The sequence below is a fragment of the Suricata suricatta genome, chromosome 6, assembly GCF_006229205.1.
Source record: "Suricata suricatta isolate VVHF042 chromosome 6, meerkat_22Aug2017_6uvM2_HiC, whole genome shotgun sequence".
In the NCBI taxonomy this organism is placed as follows: domain Eukaryota; kingdom Metazoa; phylum Chordata; class Mammalia; order Carnivora; family Herpestidae; genus Suricata; species Suricata suricatta.
The window spans coordinates 62,637,608-62,652,826 of record NC_043705.1 but is presented as its reverse complement, the minus strand read 5'-3'; the positions used below and the strand labels follow the sequence as shown (position 1 = coordinate 62,652,826).

General features: G+C 33.8%; 1 protein-coding gene across 1 annotated transcript in view; it reads right to left on the bottom strand.

Moving 5' to 3' along the window:
* The window catches only part of RASA1 (RAS p21 protein activator 1), a 108,965-nt gene that overhangs the window by 36,009 nt on the left and 57,737 nt on the right, over positions 1-15,219 (bottom strand). The window contains exons 6-8 of the mRNA XM_029942561.1: positions 13,489-13,520; positions 4,222-4,274; positions 1,743-1,893 (exon numbers count right to left, since the gene is read on the bottom strand). Of these exons, the coding sequence (XP_029798421.1) occupies positions 1,743-1,893; positions 4,222-4,274; positions 13,489-13,520 (236 nt within the window). The remainder of the gene's footprint in view (positions 1-1,742; positions 1,894-4,221; positions 4,275-13,488; positions 13,521-15,219) is intronic.

Genomic DNA, 15,219 nt, shown 5'->3' with positions numbered 1-15,219 from the left:
ATCATTTTATAAACAGACTAATAATTTTGCAATAATTTAGAAAGAAATAAACTTCAAATACTTCTTCCTGTTTCACTCAGGTCTTTACCAACGAGAAAGACATCCTCCATTATGGAGGAAGAATTTTCATCTTCCCCCAAAATAAATCTATATAAATTATTTTATCTTAAAAAAAAAAGTCTCCAGACATTTATCAATTAAGAGTAGGTTTTCAACTGATAGTTTTATACATTCCAAGACTCTAGAAAACTGAACAATGGGAAAAATAAACTGACTTTCATATAAAGCTCAAATTGCAGCTAGCCAGATTTTCAGTGAGGATATCTAGATCGAACTACAATGTAGAAACCACTCAAGCAGTTAAAAAAGTTTTTTTTTATGTTTTATTTATTTTTGAGAGACAGATCACAAGGGGAGAAGGGTAGAGACAGAGAGAGAGAGAGACAGACAGACAGACACAGAGAATCGGAAGGAGGCTCCAGACTCTGAGCTGTCAGCACAGAGCCCGATGCAGGGCTCAAATTCACGAGCTGTGAGGTCATAACCTGAGCCAAAGTCAGACGCTTAACCAACTGAGACACCTAAGTGCCCCCTTAGACAACTTTTCTTTAAGAAGTGTGCAAAAGGCGGGGGGGGGGGAACCTGGGTGGCTCAGTCAGGTAAGCATCGGGCTTCAGTTCAGGTCATGATCTCATGGTTCATGGGCTCGAGCCCCATGTCAGGCTCTGTGCTGACAGCTCAGAGCCTGGAGCCTGCTTCAGATTCTGCGTCTCCCTCTCTCTCTGACCCTCCCCTGCTCACGCAGTCTCTGTCTCTCAAAAAGAAATTTAAAAAACTTAAAAAAAAAAAAGAAGTGTGCAAAAGTATCCAGGTGCCTACACTCACATCTTCCATTCGATGTCTTAGCATCCACTAGCCTCCTACAAACAAGTTGGACTTGGTTTTTGTTTTGTTTTCTAAGATTAACCAGCTGCTAGATCTCTATACATTCAAAGGTCACAATGGAGTTAAGAGAAATTCTAAATTGAATAGAAAATATTGCTGTAGTATTAAGGGATTAAACCAGGCAAATGGCACCATTTTAAGTTTATGAAAGCCTCCAATAGAGGAATACAATGCCACTCTAGTTACCCAGTACGGGAAATTCTTTACATTCAGAAAGAAAGAGAAAAAAAAAGAGGAGGATTACTTTCTAATACACAGAAAAAAAAATTTAAGCTAAGATCCTATCAAACGGTTTCCCTATTAACTTATTTTCCTGATCAAGTGACTGAAGTTCATTCTGAGTGTTGGCACAAGAAACAAGTTTACTTAGAATTTTAAAAATGACAAGTAGGAACCAATAATTACACCAAGAAATACCAACTTGAATCGCTTCTCAGCCTTTTGGTTAAGATCAAGTGAAGAAATACCAACTCGAGAACAACCCAATTACATGAGTAACAGATGTTTTGTTATCCTGCAGATAATACAAAGACTTAGCAAATTTGCTGTAAACAGTTTGTGCATAATCAACAAATTATCTTGGATGAAAACAAATTATAAATTATTAAATTATATTAATGTTTGACACTGTCTAAAGAATTCTTAGACATGACTACTAATAAACTATAATAAAAGCCTTATAATTTAAAATTTTAAAAAGTCAGAAACTTTTATGCAATTTTGAATCTGATATACTGTATTATCGAAATTTGAACTATTGCCAAAAGTAAAAGTAATTAAAATCTCTCACAACTTACCTGTTATAGTATCGGCCTCCCATCATAAACTGATTGTTTGGTGTTGGACATATTTTAAATCGCTGAATATTTTCATTGGTCCGAAAGTAAAGTGAATAGTCACCAGGCGTATTATCTGAAGGCCTCACAAGAAAACTGCAGACTTGGCCAACTGTAAAAATTAAACTGTTAGTTTTATTTCCTAATTATCAAATAAAAAGGAAAAAAATGTTAAATACCCTAATTAAAAGTACATTCAAAAGTCATAAACTTTCACCAGGACTTGCTTTATAATAAACACTATTTTAGCACACTTTTTTGTATTTTCTAGTTTATGAGTCACAACCACCCATGATGTTGCATTTCTCTACTACATAAAAACATAGGACAGAAGTCTACAGCATTGATTCCTGGTTAATAAGGTCTATACCTTGGAAAGAATAATCTAGAGGCAGAGAATACGGGGTAAAATGGCTACATTCTGTTTGTAAATCTTAGTAACAACAGTCTAAAACAGTTTTGTTTAGGAATACTCTATTTAATCAATGCTTCTGATAAAAAATTAAAAAGTAATAACAATAGGGACTCCTAGGTGGCTCAGTTAGTTAAGTGTCCGACTCCTGCTTTTCGGCCCAGGTCACAGTGTCAGAGTGGTAAGACAGCCCTGGGCCACACCCTGCTGACAGCGCAGAGTCAGCTTGGGACCCTCTCTGCCTCTCTCTGCCCCACTCACGTTCTCCAAAATAAACTAACATTAAAAAGAAAAGTAGTAACTGTAATAAAATAGTACCGAAGTTCATAAAGGTAGATTAAAAAAGGAAATATGTGTATACCTCATCAAATTGAATACATACACACTATCTTTCATTTAATAGGTAAGAACCTAAAAAGTCATATAGAAACAAATTATCATATATTAAAGATTTTTGCACACTAATCTTGGGGAAGTCTTTTTGATATCTTTGATAGGCAGTGACTCTGAAAATTTAAATGCTTAGTTTTCCCTCTGTCTTAAATCCTAATGAAAAGGAAAAAATCACAACTTGATTGCTTTTAGGAAAAACAACGAACACTTAGAATATGAGATATAATTTTCAGGTAAATTAGTGACAATTTCTATCATCTAGCCAAGATACTACCAAGTAATTTCATGTTCAATACAAAGAATAGAATTCATGCAAAATTATGCATGCAAGTGCTTATGTGCACTTTTCAGGGGAAATTATCACCAGATTCTTAAAAGACCACATGACCCAAAGGAAATAAAAAATAATGTAAAGAAATTAAGTTTAGCTCCTTTTCAACTTTAAATGCCTAAAACAAGAACGATTGCCTCAAATACTTGGTGGTGCAAGTTCAAAAATATAAGCTTATACTCAAAATTCAGTAACTCCATTAAAATAAATATTTTGCTCCCACTCTCAAAGCTGATAGCAGGTCATTCTGGTTGATGTCTGGTCTCTATTACTACCATGCAGCAGCAGCATATTTGTTTTTAACTTGCTTAACCTACATCCTCGCAAGAAAATCCAACACTTCTAAAACTGCCTTGACTCTTTCAAAAGAGCCAAGAATTAATTCCTTAAACTGCAATGCCTTTAATTCAAAAAAATAATTCAGGTAACATCTTTAATAATCACCATATACAGAAACCAGCAAACACTGGTTGTTTTTAAAGAACTAAGATTTCTCAGCTACAGATTATGGCTTAAAATGGCCTCCAATCTTTATAAAGTGTGGTTTACTAAAGATATATTTGGTAGTTACCTTTATTCAGTCTTTGTTAGGATAAATGATGACAGGATGTAGTTTCTAGTTTAAATAATAAACCCACAATGTAAGTCAATTTTTACTTTACATATCTCTATAACCAGAGTTTTAGGAAATGTTAAAGTTAATATATTTTATAAGGCCCAATTCTATAATTCCATAAGTGCGCAAAGATAAAATGCAAGAACATCTGCTGCAACAAAAAAATAAAAACTATACAACATCCCTCTACAGACATATAAAAACCATAATCAAGCATCTAACAGAAGCCTACAGTCCTTCAAAAGAACGAAAACATAAGCAGCTGTGGAATGACCACCCAAAATATATTCTAACATGAAAAAAGTGTGTTGCACATTCTTGTGAGTGTGTGTGTGTATGTGCGTGTGCGTACGGGTAGGTTTAGGGGTGCATACAAAGGTGAGAAAGGGTGAGACACAGACACTGAAAACTTACAAAAACACAGGAAAAAACCTCTCATCTGATGCTGCTTCTAGGGAAGAAAATGGGGACTCAGACAGAAACACACTTCACTCAATTTTATAATGCATGTATGTGTTCAATTAAAAAACACCAGATAAAACAAGTGAACCTCTGTGAGGGGCAAGAAATTACAATATGTATAAATATCAAACGAATGCTAAAGGCAAAACAGATGATAAATTGTTGGTATGCTTTTTTATTCTTCTTAGATTAAGATATTAGAAAAGGCAAGTGAATATACAATTACCTGTCATTAGTAAATTATAAGCTTCTTGTTTTGAAATTTTTCCATGGTACCATCTTAAAAAGAAAACAAATTGAATATGTAAATCTAAAGTCCTTTTTGCTGTTATACAATCAAAACTAAACAAGTCTAATACAAGCTGACACAATGAAATAAATGCAAATACAATTGATCAAATTATCTTATTCCTTTTATATTTATGTTACTACACGTTTTTAAACACACATACTTGCAGCAAAATATAGAAAAATTAGGGACTAGTATGAACTATAATTTCCTTATTAATTAACAATACAAAAACAGTAATGATTTGAATTTTGATCATAGTTAGTATTCTCTTTTCTTTGTAGTAGGAGGGAGGGATGGTACAAGTAGAGTCCACGACAGATTTATCCAGAGAAACAATTTACTAAATGAATTTTCCTCACATTATTCTCAAAGTGCACTTCTCCTACAATAAGTTCTCTCTTGAAAGAAAATAGACATGTCCATAAAGTCAAAAAGGAAGACTGAGCCATGACCAAGACTAGATACCAGCATTAAGAACAGAAATAAAAGAACGACTTAGCATTCTAATTCTCTGTGAACTGATGGCATAACAAATTAGATGGCTGGAGTATTTTGGTTTCTGTATACTTAATATAAACATTTAGAAATTATTATAAATGACATTACAGTCAAGATCCACTATATATAATAACTAAAGTATTTAAATTCTACCTTAAAGTAAAATGACACATTTGGTTTTAAAAATTAATTATTAGTAATTAAATTCCTTAAAATCTCCTTTCATTTACCTGAAGATTTATTATCTAACTTGTTGACTAACACCTGTTAATGCCAGGCCGACAGCCCTAGATTATACCTCTATCACTCTGCCATTAATTCTTAGGATCTACTATTACTTTTAATAATAGCTTAAAAAACAAATTGGAAAGTAAAAATACTCTAAGACTAAAACAAACAAAAAAATCAAGAACCACCCAAAAGCTGCCTACAAGAGACTCATTTCAGACCTAAAGACACATGCGGATTGAAAGTGAAGGGATGAAAAACATTTACCAGGCAAATGGAAGTGAAAAGAAAGCTGGGATACCAAGACTTTTATCAGACAAAACAGGTTTTAATAACAAGGACTGTGAACAAGACAAAGAAGGACATAATAAAATAATAAAAGAAATGATCTATTGAGAGGGTATAACAATTACAAATATTTATGCACCCAACATGGAACCACCTAAATATATAGTGCAATTAACTCTAATAAGACACAAAGGAAGAGGGGCGCCTGGGTGGCTCAATCGGTTAAGTGTCCAACTCCAGCTCAGGTCATGATCTCACGGTTCGTGAGTTCAAGCCCCGCATCGAGCTGTGTGCTGACAGCTCGGAGCCTGGAGCCTGCTTCAGATTCTGTGTCTCCCTCTCTCTCTCTGCCCCTCCCCCCTCACGCTCTGTCTCTATCTGAAGAATAAAAACATTAAAAATTTTTTTAAAAAGGCACAAAGGAAGTAACTGACAGTAATACAGTAACAGTAGAAGACTTAAATATCCCACTTATATCACTGGATAGATCATCCAGACAGAAAACCAACAAGGAAAAAGTAGTTTTGATGACATATTGGACATTAGACTAGATGGCTCTAACAGATATATTACAGAACACTGCATAATAGTTCCCAGGATAAATCATATTAGCCCACAAAAAATTTCAAGACATTCAAGAAGACTGAGATTCAAAAAGACTGAAATTATACCATGAATCTTTTCTGTTCACAATGTTATGAAATGAGAAATCAATCATGAGAAACAATCTCCAAAGAACACAAATCCATGTAGACTAAGTGACATGCTGCTGAACAATGAATGGGTCAACCCAGAAATCAAAGAGGAAATCAAGAAATACATGAGACAAATGAAAACCAAAATGGTCCAAATTCTTTGGGATGCAGCAAAAGATGTTCTAAGAGGAAACTTTATAGCAATACAGGCTTACCTCAAGAAATAAGAAAAAAATTCAAATAAACTATCTAACCATAACCCCTAAAGGAGTTAGAAAAGAACAAAACCCAAAGCCAAAATAGAAGCAAAAACAAAAACAAACCAAACAAACAACAGAAAAGATCATTGAAACCAAGAGGTGGTTCTTAGAAATGATATCCAGGGGCGCCTGGGTGGCTCAGTCAGTTGAGCATCCGACTTCAGCTCAGGTCACGATCTCACAGTTCATGGGTTCGAGCCCTGCATCAGGCTCTGTGCTGACAGCTCAGACCCTGGAGCCTGCTTCTGATTCTGTGTGTCCCTCTCTCTCTGCCCCTCCCCTGCTCATGATCTGTCTCGGTCTTTCAAAAATAAATAAATGTTAAAAAATTAAAAAAAAAAAGAAATGATATGCAAATATAATAAACCTTTAGACAGACTCATAAAGAAAAAAAGAGAGAACTGAAGCAAATACAATCAGAAATGAAGGATGAGAAATAAGTAACATTGCAGACATAAAAAACATTGTAAAAGAAATTAGACAATCTAGAAGACATGGATAAACTCCTAGAAACAAATAACATTCCAAAACTGAATCATGAAGAAACAGAAAATTTGAATAGATTGGTTACTAGCAATGAGATTAAATGAAAAAGCATAAAAGTCTGAAAAAATAAAAGTACAGGACCAGATGACTTTACAGAATTCTACCAAATATTTAAAGAAAAATTAATATCTATTATTCTTGAACTATTCCAAAAAACAGAAGATGAAAGAAAACTTCCAAATTCATTCTGCACGACCAACATTAATTACTCTGATACCAAAATCAGACAAAGACACTACCAAAAAAAAAAATGACAACAGAGGTAAAAATCCTCATCAAAATACTAGCAAACGGAATTTAGCACATTAAAAAAAAATCATTCACCACAATCAAGCAGGATTTATTCCAGGATTTATTCCAGGGATGCAAGTGTGGTTCAATATTTGCAAATCAATGTGATATACCACATTAACAAAAGAAATGATAAAAATCATATGATCATCACAATAAATGCAGAAAAAGCATTTCACAGAGTACAACATCTATTCTTGATAAAAACTCTCAACAAAGTAGGTTTAGATAGCGGTAAGAGACTTCAACATAATAAAGGCCATATATGAAAAACCCACAACTAACATCATACTTAATGATGAAAAACTAAGAGCTTTTCCTTTAAAATAAGGAACAAGACAACGTTTTCTCTCACCACTTTAATTTGACAGAGTACTGTAAGTCCTAGTTGAAGCAATCAGACAAGAAAAAAAAATAAAAGGCATCAAATAGGTAAAGAAGAATTAAAACTTTCACTATTTGTAAATGACATGATACTATATATAAATAATCCTGAAGACCCTCTAAAAAAACTACTAGAGCTGATACATGAATTCAGTAATGTCACAAAATACAAAATCAATATATAGAAATCCATTGCAATTCTATACATTAACAATGAAGTAGCAGAAAGAGAAATTAAGAAAACAATCCCACTTACAATTACACCAGAAATAACAAAATGCCTAGGAATAAACTTAACAAGGGAAATGAGAGACCGGTATTCTAAAAACTATAAAACACTGATAAACTGAAGATGACACGAACAAATGGAAAGATATTCCATTCTCATGACTTGGAAGAACAGTGTTAGAATGTCCATACTATCCAAAGCAATCTATAGCTCCAAGGCAATCCATATCAAAATACCAAGAGTATTTTTTTAGAAAACTGTAATAAATAATCTTAAAATTTGCATGGAACCACAAAAGACCCCAAAGAGCCAAATCCATCTTGGGGAAAAAATAACAAAACTGGAGGTATCACAATTCCAGATTTCAAGATATACTACAAAGCTGTAGTAATCAAAGCAGTATGCTACAGGCAAAAACAAAACAAAACAAAACAAAACAAAACACACAAAAAAACAGACCCATAGATCAGTGGAACAAAAAAGAGAGCCCAGAAATAAACTCATGATTATGTGATCAATTAATCTACAACCAAGGAGGCAACAATAAATGCTGGGGGGAAAAACAGTCTGTTCAATAAATGGTGTTAGAAAAAAACTGTATAGCTACATGCAAAAGAACAACATGGGCCTGCCTACTCTCTTACACCACACCCAAAAATGAACTCCAAATAGATTAGAGGAATAAAAGTGAAACCTGAAAACATAAACCTCCTTAAAGAAAAGAGAGGCAGTAATTTCTTTGACATCAACCATAGAAATATTTTTCTAGATAGGTGTTCTCAGGCAAAGGAAACAAAAGCAAAAATAAACAACTGAGACTACATCAAAATTAAAAGTTTCTGCACAGTGAAAAAGAAATATCAATAAAATCACAAGGCAACCTACTGAATGGAATAAAATATTTGCAAATGATGTATCTGATAAGGAGTTAATATCCAAAATATATAAAGAACTTCTAAAACTCAACTCCAGAAAAATAAATATTTCAATAAAAAAATGGGCAGAGGGTACCTGGATAGTTCAGTTGGCTAAGGACCTGATTCTTGATTTTGGCTCAAGTCATGATCTCAGGGTCATGAGATAGAGCCCTGAGTAAGGCTCCATGCCCAGCTTAAGAGTCTCTCTCCCCTTCCCTGTCTCTCTATAAAAAATAAAAAAAACTCAGGAAAGGGGCGGGAGGCAAAGAACCTGAATAGACATCTTTCCAAACAAGACATACAAATGGCCAAAAGATATATGAAGAGATGCTCAACATCACTTATCATCAAGGAAATGCAAAATAAAATCACAATGACACGCCACCGCGTATCTGTCAGAATGGCTAGAATCAAAAAGACATGTACTAAGAATGTGCAGAAAAAGGAACCCTCATGCACTGTTGGTGGGAATGCAAATTGGTGCAGCCACTGTGGAAAACAGTATGTTAGGACCTCAAGAAATTTAAAACAGAAGTACCATATGATCCAATGATTCCATTATCGGCTATCTACCCAGAACAAATGAGAAAACACATTCAAAAAGATATATCCACTCCTATGTTTATCGCCACATAATTTACAGTAGCTAAAATATTGAAGCAACCCAAGTACCCATGGATGGATGAATGGATAAAAATGTAGTATATACATACAATGGAATAATAGCCAATTAAAAAAATGAGATTTTTACCATACCATCTGTATCAACATGGATGGACCTAGAGGGTAGAATGCTAAGTGAAATAAGTCAGAGAAAGACAAACACTATATGATTTAATTCATGTCTGGAATTTAAGAAACAAAATGAACAAACAAAAAAAAAGACATAAAAAAACACTCTTAAATACAAAGAACAAACTTGTGGTTGCCAGACAGAGGCAGGCATGGGGATGGGGGAAATCAATAGGAAGGATTAAGACTATACTTATCCCAGTGAACACTGAGTAATGTATAGAATTGTTGAATCATTATTTATATTGTACACCTGAAACAAATTTAACATTGTATTTCATTATACTCCAATTAAAATTTTAATAAAAATTAGAAATTCCTCTACATTAAAAAAACTCAATGTATATTATCTATGTTAATAAATAGCGTTATTTCACTAAATGAATGTGTTCAAAATAGTGTGCTTATGTAATACAGTCTCGAAAGGTACATTAAAAATTACTTCTGAGAATGCTAATAATATATATAAGTATAGTGTTATTTCAGTAAAAAAAAAAAATATATATATACACACCCAAAAAAAGCTGGAAAAGTAAAAATACTACACAACTAACACAAGTACTCTAAAGCCCAATGTTACAGATTTAGAAGCTGTTTACATTGTATTAAATCATCCATACTATTACTGTTCAAAATATAAACATAACTGAATGTTTACACCTTTTCGCATGAATGAAATGTTAAACTTCTAAACTCCTTCTTTAATATTATTCCAATCACTAACTCACTAAATCAATGCAAATTATGAGTAACACAGGGCAAGCACACAACAACTGGAGCAAGCTAGGCTGCCTTAAGAGGTAGTGAGGAGCCGGACTGCACGAAGTATAGTCTAAATGACCACGTCCTACAATGCTAGAACAGAGGGAGAGACCAGTAGGTACCTCAAAGGCTACTCTTACATTTTTATAGAAAGAATCAAGGAAAACAAGGGAATTCAAAGAGAGGACCAACAAATGGGGTTTAGAGAACATACTGGCAATAACAATTTTGTGAAAGAATTAGATCTGAGTTTCCTCATTCAGACTTTTATTACCTAGATGTAAAATGTATATATTTCAAACACATGGTTTACACACATGATACAAAGGGCAGTCCCTGCTCTTAGAAAGTTCCCATTCCACTTAGAAAAAGGGACACAAATACTGTGTAACTATAAAAACAATGTCAAAAATATAATAAAACGCAGCGACAAAAATGCAAAGGGGCATTTCTGGAAGAAAAGAGGAAGGTACCAGTTCTGTGGACATGTGAGGGGGAAGACAGAGGAAGACTTTTTGGGAGTGATAAGTGAGTTAGGTCATAAAGTAAGGACAGAAATTAACCACACATAATGAGGGGAGTTCTGGGCTAGAAAGTAGCTTGGACAAAGGTGAAAAACGGTTATACATTTGAAGATCTACAAGTTGGAGAGTAGAATATCAACCTAAAAGTGACAAGAGGTATGACTAGTAAAGGACACAACAGTCAGAGCAGAGGATCATTTTAGGCTCTGCTAAGGTAAAGATGAGAGAGAGTAAGTTAGGCTTTTAAGTGAAAAAGTGATACAGTCAGATATGGATTTTAGGAAGATTATTCTGGCTCTCGGAAGAAAGGATTTAAGGAGCATCAAAAAAAAGATCAACTTGGAGGTTATTGCTATATCCAGTCCTTTTAGGAAATGACAAGAACAGAGCTATAAATACAGAGAACCAACTGATGGTTGCCAAAGCGGAGGATGATCAAAAGGAGTAAAGAGGAGTGGGAGATGCAGGTCTCCAGTTTGGAACGAGTAAGTCACTGGAACAAAAGGCATCACATAATGAATAGAGTCAGGGATGCTGTAGTAATGTTGTACGGTGACAGATGGTAGCTACACCCATGGTGAGCACCGCACCATGTACAGATTGTTTAAGCACTTTGCTGTGTACACTTGCAACTAATTTAACACCGTGTGTCATCTATCCTCAAATAATTTAATTAAAAAAACAATAATAAAATTTAAGAAAAAGGGCCTGAACTAGAATATGGTTGCTTAAGATTCAAAAAATACTTCAGAAGAAAAAATTATCAGGACTTAATACCTATATCATTGTTCATAGGGAGGCAAAAAGAAACACAGGTAAAGTTACACTATTTGCTTAGCCTCAAAGAGCACTCATGGATGCTCCGGAGTTTGCCTCCCTGCCAGTCTCCACCATAAGAAATTAGAGGGAGCTGAGAAATACATAGAGTAAATCAACAGCACAAATTTAGTTTACGCTAAATACCAAATGAGTAGAAAATGTTAAAGTTCAGAAAACTATTATCTAAAAAACACTGCCAGCAAAAGTGGGATTGAGACTACGCTATTAGAAAAACAGATACAGCTTTAAGTATTTTTTCTTTTCTTTTAAAAATAAGTCTATGGTATTATTTCAAATAGGGATAAAAATACAGATTTTGACTGTATCTTGAATCTCAAGAGGATATCACAGCAATGGACTCCCATTTTTGCACACATCAATTAGAGCAGTCAACTTACTGCAAGGAAACACTTCTAGTTTTTGGCTTCTTACTCTCGTAATACCAAGAGAGAATGTTAGTTGCCATTTGTCACCACACTTTGCACTGCTGTTTGTACAGTAGGCAGACAGTTCCATGTACCTTAATCTCCATCACAGAGGGACACTAAAAAAGATCACGATTATTGTAATTTGTGAAAAATAAGAATATTTATACCTGACCCATTTCATTTGATTACATTATTGGTATGCCTCCTCCAAACACTAATTAGAATTTGTAATTTGATATAGGTAGGGGGAAGACTTCACACAAATACAATCAACAATGTATCATCTCACTCATGGAGCCTATTCTGCAACTACACAAACAATAAGGAAAATGAATTCAGAAAACATCTCAATGTTCTAATTAAGGGAAGGGGGAGAACTAAGCAAGATTTACTGAAAGTGGAGGATTCGGTTTACTGTTTTTGTGTTCTAATGGTTAGAAAACAGAATAATCAAACACTTGAGAAGCAAGCTTTGAATTCCATTCATAAATACTGACAGGATGGTAAGGAAAAAAAGTGTTCCACAGAAAAGAGATCAAAAGATGAGCAATCTTAATTAAAATCATGAGTAAGATAGAATTGGGATTAAGAGTTAACATTTTAAAAGACAATTTATACTCAAATAAATGAGGGATGAGAAAAACACTAAAATAGATCTCCAAAGACAATAACAAAATCAGAGTAAATTTCCCAGAGGAGGTTATTGTTAACAGCTAATAACTTCTGAAATACAAGAGACTGTGGCAAATAATAAGTAAAGTAATACGTGATATTTGAATTAGCATTTAAAAGATACCTAGAATCAGCCTGAAAAGATTATGAGGGGCGCCTGGGTAGCTCAGTCGGTTGAGCGTCGGCTTCAGCTCAGGTCAGATCTCACGGTTCATGGGTTCGAGCCCCGCGTCAGGCTCTGTGCTGACAGCTAGCTCAGAGCCTGGAGCCTACTTCGGATTCTGTGTCTCCCTCTGTCTCTGACCCTCCCCTTCTTGCGCTATCTCTCTCTGTCTCTCAAATATAAATAAAAAACATTTAAAAAAATTTAGAAAAAAGATTACAAAAAAAAAAGGCCTTGCAGAATCTTAATAAATACGGTAAAGAAACAAGATCTTGGTGAGAAGTTCTCTTGTTCCCCACCCCCACATACACACACAAAACAAACTGAAAAAACTGAAACATGAAACACCTAAAAGATATGATTACAAAAACAAGAAATGCTATAAATAAATTAGTAAGAAAACAAAGAAACATATCAGGAATCATAACATTCATGATGTTATTAATGTCGTTTGTAGAAAAGCCTTTAGTTTGGTGATAGAAGAGTTGTATATAGGTAAAAGTCACCATCATTATTTAAAAGTAAGACTATGCATACATCCTAAAGAAAAGATTAACTTATCAATTCCTGAGCCAAATAAAAACATTTCTTAAGTCAGCCTCAAAAGTAGCAATTTTCTTTTAAAATAAATTTTGGCCTAAGTTTTCCAATTAGTAGGTTTACAACATATTTTCTTTTTCATTTTAGTTATTAACACAAACTCACATTTTGCCTTCATGTGGATCTTCTTCCCGGCCCTAAAGAATAAGACATTAAAACAGTATTTTATATTAATTTTAACTATTATATCTATATTTATTATAATTAATAAAAATCATATCTTCAAACACATCTCTACCCTGTCCCTCATATAGTAAATATACAAGAAAAGATTTATCAGTTGAAGAAATGCCTTTCTGAACGTTTCTTCCTTACTTGTTGTGGTTACTCTAATTCAGGCCCTCTGTCTCCCTTTTCTTCAACTATTACCACAGCCCAACTAGTTTAACTACCTCTGTGCCCTGGATTCTAATCTGGATTCTTCAGTTTCAACTGCAACTTTGTCCTGCACTAAGAAACACCAAACAAAACAAAAACAAAATTTAAAAAACCAAAACTTTAATACTTCTCTACTTTCTACAAATTCTTCCTTTCATAAAACCAAAATCCTTTATAATATACTTAAAATCTACATCTGCCTCATACTACCAATTCTCTAAAGCTATCTATACTATGGTCACACATAACTACCTATTTGCTAATCTACATTCTTCCGCCACCGTAGCTTATTCTTTTTACCATAGAATCTCTTTTCCACTCAGTGTGTTCCTACCTGTTAGTTAACTTAAACTATCTAGGTAGGATCTTCTTCAAATACTACCTCCTCAGTAAAACACGAAGTCCCTAAAACAAATATATGAAGTCCCTAAAACAACTGTAAGTTGAAAAGACATCCTACTTTTATCATCTTTTGAACTTTACCTATTTGGCATTACTATTATATAAGATCCACTGGTGTTATTTATTCATTCTAGTAGAGTGGCTATATGCATCTCAACATCTTAACTATTCTTTAACACCTACCACCACCATAATCACTAGTACAATGTTGTGGATATAGTTTTCACTGAATATTTTTGAGGTGTACCTCTAAATACCCAGAAACAACTACCTAACCAAATTAAAATCAAATTCTCACTGAATGGCTACTATATACAAAGCAGTATGTTTTTAAAAAATTACACAAAAACAAAACGTATTTTCATTGCCTAAAAGGAGTTAATCTCTATAAAATAGGTTTATACTATAAATCAATTTTATACAGCACAGTATAGAATTAACAAGGTGCTATAAAAACAAAACAATTTAGACTAAGAAAGGCATAAAACCTCTGTGAAAAAAAGTGGCAATATCTGAGCTGAATTGATAAAAATGAATCCAATTTTATAAGGCAGTAGTGTAAGCAGGGGAGGAGTGTCAAGAAGAGGAGAAAGTATAGACATAGAGATATTCATTCAACAAACATTTGCTTGAAGGCTTACTAATACTTGACACTATTCTATGCCATGGGAATACATCATTGAATCAAGAGACAAAAATCCTCAGAGAGCTTACATTCTAGATTTAAGGCGTAAAAGTATAAATGTATTTGGAAAACAGTAATTAGAAGTTCAGAGTGGGGAAAATCCTTAAATCCAACCACCAAAGTAATGTCTGAAATCTAGACAATCTCTAAATGGCTTTTCAACCTACAAGGAATGGTCTTCCAATGAAAACCATTATGAAAACTTATTCTAAATATTAGTATATACCTATTTACAATTCTAACCTGGAACTATTCCACTATTAATTCAAAATATGACTATATTCCTTTTTAGCAGCCACATCACATTTTTCATTCATACTCTTGTTCTTTTATTTTTTTTCCCTTTTATTGACGTGAGGTCACGTCTCTTT